Raw genomic sequence first — 14245 nt, 5'->3', positions numbered from 1 at the left:
GTGTTTCCTCAACCTTTTTTCATCTCATACACTACAAGTGCTGAGGCACCCCGGTTGAAACACACAGGGTTAGTGTACCGACAATACAATGTTTTCTTTTACTTCTCCTACCCTGTATCTTAACTACTGTGCCGCTTATCTACATTACAATCCCATGAGGACATCTCTCTCTCTCTCTCTTCAAATTCACTCATAAACACATACAGACAATGTTATCCAGTTAAAAACAATAAGTGGCAACCAAGGAAAGGGTGATAACGGTGATTACAAATCCATTTGTGGAGTGAGTGAACCTCATTGTTCACACCAGAACTGAAAGGGTAGACCAGTCCATTGCTTTGCTGGTTGAGGAAAAAGTAAATAAGCTAGAGAACTCTGAACACGACAGGTTTGTTTAATGAGATGCCATCGTATCAAGTTGTGCCGATGAGTGACTGACCTCCAGTGAAGAAAGGATGACCTCCATGCCACTGGAACCTTTGGACATCACCTCCTTCCGGGTCTTCTCTAGAACACACACACACACACACACACACACACACACACACACACACACACACACACACACACACACACACACACACACACACACACACACACACACACACACACACACACACACACACACACACACACACACACACACACACACACACACACACAGAAAACAAACTTTTAGAAATATTAAAACGACAAACTTCTTGTTAAAGAAAGTTAGAGGTTTCTAAAACAAAATATAGACATTCAAGGGGAGGACGTTGTCACATAAATGTCAAGTGATGTTATGTCATCATGTCACAGGGAGCACAGCATCCTAAAATGTTTGGAAACCAGACACTTTTCTTTCCAGGGCAGTGCAGTTGGCACATACTGAATGTCAGTCAGCAGCTATTCTCTGCTTACACAAACTGCGACATCCATCTTCATACAAAGGTTAACACTGCAAGAGGTCATTTCCATTTGCTTTGAGTCTCCTCATCATCTGCCTCTGCCGCTCTCCAACACACACACACACACACACACACACACACACACACACGCACGCACGCACGCACGCACGCACGCACGCACGCACGCACACACAAGGGCGTCACGGGGGGGGGGGGACTGAGTTACTAGGACCCAAGGTGGAGGGGCCTGGAATCTTTGAATATATGTATTTTTGAAGCGAACATCTGTAACTCAAATTTTGCTTCTGGGGGGTCCCTGGAACTAAATATTTTGAGATGGGGATCCGTGGCCAAATACATATAATTTTGGGGGTCCTTCACATGAAAAAGTTTGAGCACCACTGACATACTGTAGAAACATAGGTTTTTCAAAAAGAACTTCCACAAATGTTCAAGATTTTTAAAAAATAGCAGATCTACAAGTTCGCTGTGAGCTTTTTCAAAAGTTAAAGTACCCAGGGCCCAGAATTTGGTGCGACACCCCTGCGCATGCCTCGCAAGCACACACACATCTCCACCATGTGCTTGCTCAGTGTTTCAGGAGGTGACAGATTCCTGTTGTCGGACTCAATGTGCAAAGGAGATGGGCATTCTGACAGGTCATGACAGGCTAGACAAAACCCAAACCACACAAACAAACGCGCCCAGTGAGTCATTTCCTCCCAACCTTTCCAAATGAGCTTCCAAACCAATAAAGTTACAAAGAAGCTTCTACTTTCAAACAAGACTAAACATCTAAAAGCTGTCCTGTGCTCATTATACCCAAATGGTAATGTGGGCTAACGGCTGGCATTAAAGGGAAGGCCTTGGTCAAAACCAGGAAGGTCCAAGAACCTGCCAATAGGATTATCATTATGCCATACCTTTTGTGCAGTTTACATTTTGGCCTGAGGGTGGTGCTACAGGAAAGGTCATGGGGTTGCCAATATCAGTAGAATCCTGTGGAAAGCCAATATACAGGCCTCTGTAGGCGTAGGTGCAGGCATGTCACACCTCAGCATATCATGGCCCAGCCTGATTTGTTTTGCCTGATGCAGATCTCACAGGTGGCTGTAGTGTGGAGAGCGTGCCAGTGTGATGGATGGAGACCTAAACTGAACACAGGGGTGCAAATGGCGTATGGACATGGAGGGAGCCAAGCTTGCAAGCTTCATTGATTTATGATGCAATAAATTAAGCTGGGCTGCACCATGCCGTTTGACCACAAACGCTTCCAATGAGCATGTGGTGGGTCAAACATAGATCAGTATGGAAACACGACAGATGTGTGCGCACAGTGCACACATGCTGACAGTCAGTAACACACATTCAACACATGCGGGTGTATTTGTGTGTACAACTACGTGTGCACACGGTATACGCACACACGCGCACACAAAGACAGGCACGCATGTGCGTACACACGGACTCATCACTGAGTGGCTGGGAGAGTTGTGACCTCTGAAGACATTTTCGTCATACCAGACTTTTTAAAGCTCTTGAAAACAAAATGACATTTCAACACTAATCCTCACAGCCCAAAACAAGATCACTAGAGACGCTATTGATCAGACAAGCATTGCAATGAGAGCAGTACCGTCTGCCACTTATTACATTTGCAAGAAAACGTATTACATTTGCAAGAAAGGTTAATGTTTAAACAGTAGAATAAGTTACCTTCCATGAACTACAAATTGTAGTCTGGCAAAGAAGACCCACAAGGCAAACAAACAGCAAATTACTGAATGGAAATATACACACTGCTGCAACAGGTATCAATATTCAGAAGTCCAAAACAATTAGTAAATGAGGTATCGGGCAGGTGTCAACTGGTGACCCCATTTCCTAAGCGGAAACAGTTAGATCATTCCAAACAGAGCTAATGAATGCAGTCAGCATAGATGTGAAATACAGCACAGACAAAAGAAAGGTATTTCTATATTTTAAAATGTTGCAACTTGCTCACCTGATTTAGTATCATTACATATTTCACCCCGTCAAGTTTTTGGAGGCTGTTAATCACTTAAACCCTATATACTTTGTTGCATGTCAATATCGAAAATAGCACATCTACTTGGTCGCAACGCATTCATTCTAGAGTTCATGTGGTGACATAGTCTGGCAAGTTAAATCAAGCACAACTCCAGAAAATCAAATAATTTAAGTCCTCTTACCGGTGTATAAATGATGCATGTTTTCATTCCCTTATGGGTAATAATATATATTTTTGGCGAGTGACAAGGTTGTACGAAGAAGTAGGAATTGGACTTTACCTGGTGACTCGGGGCAGACCACAGATTTACTCCGTCTCTTTGTGTAGCTGTACTCCATCTCACAACAACAAAAAGGGAGCAAACCTCTCCAGGGACAAGCAGAAAATGTCTAAATCTTCTGAGTTCCCAGGTTCACTGCCTCCAAGAGCTTGATGCTCTACAATGAAGCCAACAGCAGAACCTTCAAGAATAGTGTGTATGGCACCTCTGGAAGCTGGGGAGATGCACACACCAAGCCCCTCAACTGGTCCACAAGTAACGCACTGAACAAACGCTTTGAACTGAGAGGGCTCTGAACGGTGCCATCAACACCTTCCAAATGCTATGGCAATTTGACCACTCGGCCACTCCTAAAGAAACCAGCCAACTGTTTAAGTTACCAACTGACTCCTCCTACAATCCTTTTTCCTACATCTTCCTCCTCCTTTCCTGATAATCAGTAGTAGAGAGAGTGGAGGGCGGATGGCTGACTGCATTCTCTTGAGAAGACACTCATTGAAAGATTAACTAACAATAACTCACACAGGCACCAACGTCACGCCACAGCAGGCATCGTCTGCATCAGCCAGCGCTGATTCCACTGAGTCCACTGGCCTCTATTCTTCTATAATACTCTGTTCTCCAACGCCCAGTGTCTGAACACGAGACTAAGACGGGCACTGCACAGCGTGTGATTACTATGAACCAGGTCACAGCCCAGAGCTGCAGGGACAGCCAGCCAAGCAGGAGAGACCAGTGAAACAGCCACATCATCATTCAGTGAGTGACAGACACACACCCATCACGATGCACTGCACACACACACAGTGTGTGTGTGTGCGTGCGTGTGTGTGTGTGTTTGTATTGGACACAGAGAGAAAGACACGCACGCACGCACGCACGCACGCACACACACACACACACACACACACCCCCGACACAAAACTACTGCACTGCTCCTCCCTCTATCTTCTTTTGCTTAGCCACGCCAAAGAGTGAGAAAGTGAGAATGATGGCCTTGGGCAATCCACTGTCCCCTGTTGGCTAAAAATGGAATGATACGTCAGAGAGGCTTGAAATAAAATATCAAGTTATGGCAACATGAGCCAAAGATTGAGTTCACTAATCCATCCATCACTAATCCATCCATCTACTGTAGGTTTAACCCAGTGGTTCCCAACCTTTCCTGGATCTGGACCCACTTGAAAATCCTGAGATTTCCGTTCGCAGCCCACCCATCTGGCTTAACAGACCATGCTTATTTTAATTATCAATCAATAAATCAATCAATAAATCAATCATTCGTGTTGCAGCAGTCTTTGCTCTCGGGCAGAAAGTATCAAAAGTAGCAGATCCACAGGCTCGAAACGCGGCGTGAAGATATACTATTCTCGCTATTATTTCCATTTGAATCCTGAAAAGTAACCATTTTGGACATATGAGGTTTCCACCACGACTGAGATGAAGTTTAAGTTCTTTCCTATTTATCGGTATCACAATGAAAACTGATTTTAAGATTTTAAATGTTACATTATTTACAATGTTATATTATCATTAAAATATTAGTGTTTTTGCAATTATTTTGGGGGCCCACTTGCAATATCCTCAATATCCCGGCCCACAGGTTGAGAATGTCTGGTCTAGCCGATCACCAAGCTGCATTAAAATCAACACTAAGATTGATATGTTCGCATATCACCCTCTTTCTTCAGTGTCCAATGTCAATGAAGACGCCAAGTGACGCCAAGACTTTCAAACGGGCTGTGACATACTATATGTTTGCCCTGCCAAATGTAAACAGAAATAATTCAAAATTGTGTGAACAACACTGGAGTGATTTAACTCTTAAAGGGATAGTTCACTGAAAAAACTTTTTTGCATTCCTAAGGCCCCCCCCCAGACAAACAGAATTCGTACGCAATGTTGTGGCATTTGAGGAATTTATGACTGTGACGAGGAACAGCCCAAATTCGCTCACGAGGCACAGTTTTTCTCCTCGTCGTGTGGAAGCGCCCGCCAATATGTTAATTAGCTTTTTTACGACCTTTTTTACAACCCACCCGACAGCAGAAAATATCAAACTTGCTTGAAAATCACCGCACAGCGGGGTAGAGATCCAGCAGTGATTCGGTGTGGAAACGGGTAGTGACGATATATCCGAGCAAATCTCTCCTTTTTCCTTCCCTCTCGACTCTCCCTCTCTCTCTTCCTCCGTCCTCACTCACTCCCGTCACTAGTTATTAATATTATTTTCATAAACATCATCATATGATTAGAACCTTCTACCATTTAAAGTTTGTATCATGATCTTACTTTTAATGTCACTGGTTTAATTTCGTATCGCTTCGCAGCACAGCCCAGCAGCAGCGCCGAGGCGCTTTGTATTATAGCAGATTGTTGAGTTTTGAAAGTCACTTTAAAACAGTTCGGTTTTGCAGGAATAAATCAATGATCAGCGTCTTTGCGCACAGTGCGCCATGCAGTTTGAGTGGTTATAGACACGTTTGTTTATCCAGAAACATATCTTTTATGGCTTTGTTTTATTTACGGTTTGGGAGATTCAAGGCCAACACAGCGGTGCGCAGCGGGGCAAATCAAGCTTGTCGCTGACAGCTGCTGCTCTTCAGCGCTGCGCTTTGAGGGAGGCGTGATTTATTTTTTATTTTTTTGTCTCATCACATCTCGCACCAGATTTCACCACAGGGGAGTCGGAGGAGAGGTCTTGTTGTGTGTGCGGGCCTGTCGCGCGTATCTCGCACAGCGGGACACACGACCCAATAATCGTCAAGACTGAGGATGGTGTAGTGTGTGTGCTCATACGATCCGAGGAAAAAATTATAATATCGTATAATATCGAAATCTCTTAGTCTGTAGATGCTTTTAGCCAATAATTTGATGACCAGTAGTGATTACTTATGGAGACACAAAGAGTCTCCTAAAATTATTGGCTTAGGAATGCAACAAAAACAAAACAATATCCATGAATTCATGTCTCCATGGGGTGAGTAATCGATAGAAAAAAAGAAGAAGAATATTCTTTTTTTTTGTGGGAGAACTATTCCTTTAAGGCAATTGTGACATCCCCCTGCCTTTCACTATGTTTCCCATTCTTATCATGGCTGTGTTGTGTTTACAAAAGTATGCACATAGGAGCACACCTTGACATCATTGTTGATCTGTTAACCTAGGGACAAATCCCATCATCTACCCTCGTCTTTGAAAATGTACAGATATGCAAACATTTCACTTTACACACTGTTTACACATTGTTATAGATGAGGAAAGCTTGTTGTGGATTAACCATCTAGAAGAGACCTTTTTAAAAGACGACTTAACACATTTTCAGCCCATCTTCATATAATTGGTCCTCACTAATGCTCATTATAGTAGGGCACCATTTTTGTCTACTCGCTCTGTGTCTCAGTGGAGGGCTGTGGACAGTTCATAAACCACCTACCAGTGAGGAATTCAAGCTAATAGAATCCACAGGCTTTCTATTCCTAGAAAGTTAGCACGCTATACTGTAAGTAAGCCTTGCCGAGCCATAGGGAAGTAACCTATCTCCTGTTTCTGTAGCGTGCCATGAAGCTGATTGATGTACACTCCCTGAACATGACGCTAGTACAGTATGTCACAGGGACATACATACAATCCAACCCTTTATGCAGGGTGCCAAGCAGGGAGGCACTGGATCCCATTCTTCAGAGTCTTTGGTTTGACCCGGGCCGGGGATCGAACTCAGACCTCCCAGTTTCAGGGCGGATACTCTTGCCACAAGGCCACTGAGCTGAGCATCATCGATGAGGAATCAAGCTAATAGAAATGTCAGGCTTTCTATTACTAGAAAGTTAGCATGCTACTGTATAATGGAAGCCATTGTTAATAAAGACATTTTGAATATCTTGTTTGAAGAAAAAAAAAAGCCTAATGATGATCTCACTGGTAGGTGGGTGTCCACAGCCCTCCTACAAGACACAGACCAAGTAGGATTTTTTTTTCCATTTTATCAGTTGCATTAGTGAGGACCTGTATATGAAGACAGGATGAATAATTGTGTGAAGTCGTCCTTTAATTAAGCAGCTTGGTATCAATGTAGGCTACAGTACAAGTCTTTCTATTTGGCCTTGGTACTGTAGGTCAAATGTACAGGCTGGTAGTAAGTAGATGGCACCTGGTAGGGTTGTACAAAAATAAGTCTAAACGGTTAGCATGATTTTTGCCAGTAATAGTAGTTGCCATATTTGGAGAAAACGCTAAAACTTCTATCCTTGAAATAATGAAGTGATACGTTGCTGTAGACAATCACTTGCTGTGTGTATTGTTACATGCAATGCCATGAGCATTGTTCTTTTGTGACCACAGTGTTTGCATCCTTAAGAGGCATAATCAAGAATCAAGAATGAAGGGGGTTTTATCACTCATACAAGCATACTAGTGGCATGTTCCACAAGATTGTGCTAGCAACCGCAAAACAATAGTCACAAGATAACACTGAAATAAAAAATCAAACCTCGGTTCGAAGTGGAGCGGTGAATTTGAGCAGTTCCAGGTAAATATATAAAATATATAAATATATTCACCTATTTATATATTGACATGTGTCAATTCTTGATTGCCCGTGGCTTGCTACGGTGGCTGCATGCTGAATAGATGGAACAGAGATATTTTGGATAGACTGTTCAAAGTCCCTGACTTTTTTCACCTATTTTATATATTGACATGTGTCAATTCTTGATTGCCCGTGGCTCGCTACGGTGGCTGCATGCTTCGTGAGCCTCCACTCTAACGGCTATCACGGGCAGACGCAGACAGCAGAGGGGGTCGACTCGAGATACGCCAACATACCATGCTTGTTAGTTGTTATTAACGGACTACACACACACACACAACAGCTGATCTTCACGCAGACAACACCTCGATGTGCGTCTTGCGCGAGGCGTTGTGAGCTTGCAGCTCTCTCTCTCTCTCTCTCTCTCTCTCTCTGAAATACGATTCTCTCTCTCTCTCTCTCTCCCTCCTCTCCCCCCGTCTCCCTCTCGCTGCCGTTAACCTTTGTTTTTATCGCGACGTGGTGTGTGTGTGTGTGTGTGTGTGTGTGTGTGCGTGCGTGCGTGCGTGCGTGCGTGCGCATGCGTAGATCCTGTTCGAACTGAACGAAACAAAAAAATCCCATCATTCTCCATGCATCAGGGCGGAGGGGAACTCAATTCGATAGGTACCGAAATGTTGTGTAACTGCTGTGCGCACATGCGCAGATCCTGTTCAAACTCAACGGGACACTTCTCACTTGTGAGACTGGACACACATTTCTGCCTATCTATAGGTACCGAAATGTTGTGTAACTGCTGTGCGCACATGCACAGATCCTGTTCAAACTCAACGGGACAGTTCTCACTTGTGAGACTGGACACATATTTCTGCCTATAGCGGAGCTGCTGTGTTTCACACACCGCTCCAAAAGTACAAGAAAAATAACGATAAGATAAATTAAATAAGTACAAACAAGACCCACACTGTACATGTCTATTACACATGTACAAATGTCAGTGTAAAAAAAAGAAAATCTTGCTACTATGCCATGGAAATAATTCATTTCTAGCCTTGAACGCATGCTGACAGTGGAGGACAACTACTTTATGTTTGTTTTCTCTGTAGAGGACTCTATATCACATGGCTGGGGAGTAATGAACTGTGACCAGATTGCTAACTTTAATGATGGCTGGGGGGGGGGTTGCTGCACAGGTGTGTGTCAGAATGACAGAGCAGCATTGTTAATAATGGAGGTCAAATCTGATACTCTGTGGAGCTCTAAATTGAAATGACACTGCAAATGATGTGGCCGTATGCCTATTACAGCAGTGGTCTTTTTTCAGGCCAAGGAGATGAAGCAGGGACCGCCACAACCTTTTCGTAGATTCCATATAGTTTCATCGTTTGACAGCACAAACAAGTGTATTTTGGAGTCATGTCAATTTGTGTTTTCAGATATTTAACCACTTGAACCGTCAAACAATCTTGACCTTTCACTCTGTACTTAGTCTGCTCTTTTCCCCCCTCTACACCAAACCTCTTTGCTGAAAATAGCCGATCTACAAGCTCTTGTGAGCTTGCCTTGTAGATCTGCTATTTTTGGCTTAAGTTCTCATGTACAAGTAGTTAATATAAAAAAGAAAAAACTTTCTATCACTCAAAGATTTAGAGGACCCCCTGTAGTAGCACTGAGGACCCCCTTAGGGAGCTCAATGGGTAAGGCATGTCAAGTACAATATGAACTCATAGTAAACATGGTGCTTTGGTTCAAGTCGTGTCTGTCTGTGGTTTGAAAAGAGCTTTGGAATGTAGGAATCAACCATTCACATGCATGATGTTAATGGGAATGCCCACCGATTCCTAATTGAACCCAACTTCAAAAGGTGGTGCACTTGGGGGCAAAAGGTCTGTAAATCGCTTGCGTGTTCACAGAATGTGTACAGGGTACTTATAGCCTTGTGAAACAACTTAATCAACTCTCAGATTCCCTATGATGAGAAGGCCTGTCTGTGAAGGAGGGGAGATGATGAGAGGAGCAAATGGGTGGGAGGGTACAAGCCTGAGAATGGGGGTGGGGTTATATGTTTGTATATGGGTGATGGGGTCAGTGGGTTGCAGGTCCAATATCATACACCCCCCTGTGTGTGTGTGTGTGTGTGTGTGTGTGTGTGTGTGTGTGTGTGTGTGTGTGTGTGTGTGTGTGTGTGTGTGTGTGTGTGTGTGTGTGTGGAATTAGGTTACACTGACCTCTCCTCTGCAGCTGAAATGTTTCCAGTACTTCCAGTACTAGCCTAGGCATGGTGCTATCCTGGGACAACCAGCCAAATCATCCACCCAGAGCACTCAGATCCTCGTAAATTAGTCATTAGTCGAGACCAGAGCTGCCCGTTTCACTTTTTTTTTCCTCGGGTGATTATGCTAGAGTTATACTGCGCCACTTTATAAACCAAGTAGCAGTGTCAACAGTATGACATCAAATGACGGTGACAGCAATCTAATAAAGATAGGCATTTGACGCGTGTGTGTGTGTGTGTGTGTGTGTGTGTGTGTGTGTGTGTGCGTGCGTGCGTGCGTGCGTGCGTGCATTACTGTGTGTGTGTGTGTGTGTGTGTGTGTTGTTGTGGATGAGTGTGCACATTTCTCACCCTGTGTCTGTATGAGGTGTAGGATCTTCGCAGTGAGCTGTCGAGCGATCTCAGCATCTGTCATCATGGCCTCACCGCTCATCCTCTCCAACTGACCCAGTAACATCAGTACCCTGGAGTTACTGGGAACACTGGAATCACAGTGAACAACATTGTTAACAGATTGTGTGTAAATGGTAAATAGTGCATTTACATTGTGCCTTTATCCAAGGCGCTTTACATAGATTTTGCATTACAGTCATTCACCCTTTCACACACACATTCATACACCGATGGCAGAGAAAACCATGCAAGGCACCAACCTTCTCACCAGGAGCAACTAGGGGTTCAGAGTCTTGCTCAAGGACTCTTTGACACTAAAGCCCTTTGCACACAGGCGCGTTTAACCGCACGGATAAAACGGACAATATAATTTTTTGAAAAGAAAACAATGAATCTCTACGACCTCATGCACACCGGCTCCGAATTAGCCGTGCGACGAGTGGCTGCCGCCGTGCGTTTTTTTCTCGATCGAACCCAGTTCGATTCGTGCGTCTTGTCGCATGCGGTAAAAAACTCATCACTCCTTTTATGACTCCTTTTTGGATCCGCAGCGCCGATTCCGCACAGCCTTGCACACCAAATCCAATGCGTTTTATTCATGCCGCAAACGAAAAAAAACGCAACTGTCCTGTGTGCAAAGGGCTTAACTCTGGGGGAGCCCGGGATCGAACTGGGAACCCTGCGGTAACCCTTTGTGTGTGTGTGTGTGTGTGTGTGTGTGTGTGTGTGTGTGTGTGTGTGTGTGTGTGTGTGTGTGTGTGTGTGTGTGTGTGTGTGTGTGTGTGTGTGTGTGTGTGTGTCTCAATTTAAAATAATTATCTAAAACACAAAAGAGCCTCAGGCATTTAAAAATAAATCTAAACTGATTTGTTTAAGTCCTGGTGGATGACTGATATGAGTTACTTGATTCTGCAACAGTAAATGTCTGCATGCCAAAACATGTGAACAACATTATGTCGAAACATGAAATTGTCATGGTTTCCACTCCATAGCTATAAAAAGCTCATCTGAAGGAGCAAGGTTAGAGGTCAGTTGTTGCCATAGCAACAATTGCCAAGGGAGACCAAATCAAAACTAAAATTCTGCCAGGCTGAGTCTCTAAGTCCATATAAAGACAGACGTTATAGACAGAAAATAAAGCAAAACCCCTGAGATAAATATCACCCAGTAAAAGAGAGAGAGATGTCATGGGTGAGACGTGCAGCTAAATCAAGAACAAAAGTCTTAGTATTCACATGCATGCATGCATGCAAAAAAAAAAACCACACACACACAAATGCACTCATTCTTAGTAAGGACATATATGGTGAAACATTTTGCAAGCACATTGAAAGTGAACTGAGCTCATTTGGCTTATGGTAGCCTACTGTAATATGAGTATACTGTATGACTTGTCAAAGTAAATCATCATAGCAAATAAAATGGCTATCACAGCATGCCTTAACGCCGTTTGTGAGTTCACAGCCGGACGAGAAAAGGGTTTAATCTGACATCATCATGTCATTTTCATTTCACTTTAAGTTAGATTAAATCAGATGTATGGATTAAACGTGACTTTAATCAATCTGTACAACAGAGTATGTTCTTACAATAATAACTAGCACATCTGCAGTGGTTGGAGCCGGTGGTCTCCCTACTCTTACACTGAGAAATATACAGCCTGTTGTTGGGTAGCAGGAGAACACAGGTTGACATGTAGCCCTGCCTGAAGCTCATACACCGCTGGCCATAAAGGGATTCCCTCTCCAATGAGCGGTAGATGTTTGGTGTCCCATGCAGGAGACCCAGGTTAACAACCCAGGCGTTACATTTGCAATTACCTCTGTCCATTGGGAGAGGACATGTCATACAGAGTCAGTGAACTGATTATCTTGCACAACTCACAGCTACAGTTTTTGCCAAGGCAGAATGTACCTAGAATGACACTTATCAGTGCTGTGCTGCTATACTGGGTTGACCCTTCTCTCTTTCACACGCAAACCCTCTGCCACACATGACTGTGTGTGTGTGTGTGTGTGTGTGTGTGTGTGTGTGTGTGTGTGTGTGTGTGTGTGTGTGTGTGTGTCTCTTATTTAGAAAACAAAGCTACTCACTCACCCTTTCTCTGTAGTCATTTTGGGCTTATTCATTTTGACCACATCTACTTTTCATATCCTCTGCAAGAGGAGAAGAGAAAAGTTACAAGATGCCAGAACCGACCCCTTTCCTAGTAAGTAAACACAACCGCCCTGGGAAAAACAAAACAAAAACAAAGATACATTGATTCATACCTCATACCGTATCGTATATCGATTGTTACAAGATAGACATGTAACCGTTTTGTGTGTTTAAGATAAGATAAGATAGGTTATGATACATCTTTATTGATCTTATTGATCCCCGTGGGGAATTCAGGAGTCATAGCAGCAGCGTCACAGCAGACAGTTAGGGTGAAACACAGAATAGGTACAGTACATGACATGTAATAATAATAATAATTCAATACATTTAATAAATGGACATAGTCTGACCCTAGACATCTGCAATGGCTCCGACAAGTTAACGCATTCTATCCATAAATATAAATGTAAGTCTATCACCATTGAATAAATTATGTAAAAAGACAAACATGCAGCTGTCGTGACATTGCATGGGTCGTGAACACAATCTAGAAACAAGAACTACGAGAAAGGTAATTAAGAAGATACCATAGTCAAGGCAAGGAAGAGCATGACAGAGCTTTCTAAGCACCCAAGTAAATAAATAACTACTACCAAACATTTGTTCTGTACTGTGTGTGTGTGTGTGTGTGTGTGTGTGTGTGTGTGTGTGTGTGTGTGTGTGTGTGTGTGTGTGTGTGTGTGTGTGTGTGTGTGTGTGTGTGGTTTCTAAAAGGAGTAATTCTACCTGAGTCATAAATGAGTTATTAGTGTTTATTACAATGCCATCATCAAACATTTAATGGGGTGACACGGGAACTGCTATTACTTGACATTTTATCGTGGGGAAAATGGTTCCAACCGCACAGTGTGTGTGTCACATTCATTTTAGGTTAGACAGGGACACACACAGAGATCAGATGAGTCATAAAGACTGTAACACTTGCTAGCTTGTAGCTATAGAACCAACACTGTACTGTACAGCTCTGTCTGAACCATTATGCACATTGCACAGTCAAATCGCCAGTCTTATTTAATCAAGTTGCAACTCTGAGAATACACTCTCAGAGTTAAATGATCAGCCTTTGCCACCCAAGTTATCTTGTGAATGTGAATGAATGATTCTAGTCTGCAGAGAAGGGGCCTTATCTGTCTATTATCTCAGTACAGTATCAGACGACAGACTACCAGGGACCACTGGGTCAGACCCCAGTGGTCTAATGTTACTTCAGTGAGGATATGCATTAGCATGCATGTATGACATTTAAGACATACCATGTAGTGATAGCCTCTGCTGCAGCTGCACCTGCTCAGCCAGTCTGTCTGCTTATGTTAGCCTGCGCTAGCTAGCTACACTGTGCGCTAACGGTAACGTTCATGCAAAAAGAAATTACAGAACAGTCAGGTTATGTTGGCTAAGACAATATGTCAGTAAGATACTTAGACAATGATGTATTTACGAACCTGTATTGCAGTGAATTGCAGTCCCATTTCAGGCGGACCAAGACCAGTCCAGTTCTCTACTAAACGGCCAGACAGGGACGTTGTCTGGAACGCCCCGATGTTATGATACGATATATCTAGACTGGTGTCGATTCACTTCGCAGGTTGCACATCCGGTATTTAGCGGATACGGAAACAGTTTGAATGGGTGCAATACGTGAAAGTATTTGTGGAAGTTAGCCTAAAGTAGGCGGGCTTCAGACCGG

At 43.4% G+C, this 14245-nt stretch overlaps 1 protein-coding gene across 2 annotated transcripts in view; it reads right to left on the bottom strand.

The window, feature by feature from the left end:
* Positions 1-14068, bottom strand: part of agtpbp1 (ATP/GTP binding carboxypeptidase 1) — a 54795-nt gene extending 40727 nt beyond the window's left edge. The window contains exons 1-4 of one of the 2 annotated variants that reach the window (XM_080739133.1): positions 14001-14068; positions 12496-12554; positions 10357-10487; positions 440-507 (exon numbers count right to left, since the gene is read on the bottom strand). In XM_080739133.1, the coding sequence (XP_080595259.1) occupies positions 440-507; positions 10357-10487; positions 12496-12527 (231 nt within the window). In that variant the 5' untranslated portion in view covers positions 12528-12554; positions 14001-14068. Of the gene's footprint in view, positions 1-439; positions 508-10356; positions 10488-12495; positions 12627-14000 lie in introns of both variants that reach the window. The other variant, XM_080739134.1, reaches the window with a different exon arrangement.
* Positions 14069-14245: the final 177 nt, after the last annotated feature.

This window comes from Nannobrachium achirus, assembly GCF_963921795.1.
Source record: "Nannobrachium achirus genome assembly, chromosome: 12".
Lineage (NCBI taxonomy): Eukaryota > Metazoa > Chordata > Actinopteri > Myctophiformes > Myctophidae > Nannobrachium > Nannobrachium achirus.
Note: the sequence above shows the minus strand (reverse complement) of the source record. Positions and strands in the feature narration are given on the sequence as shown.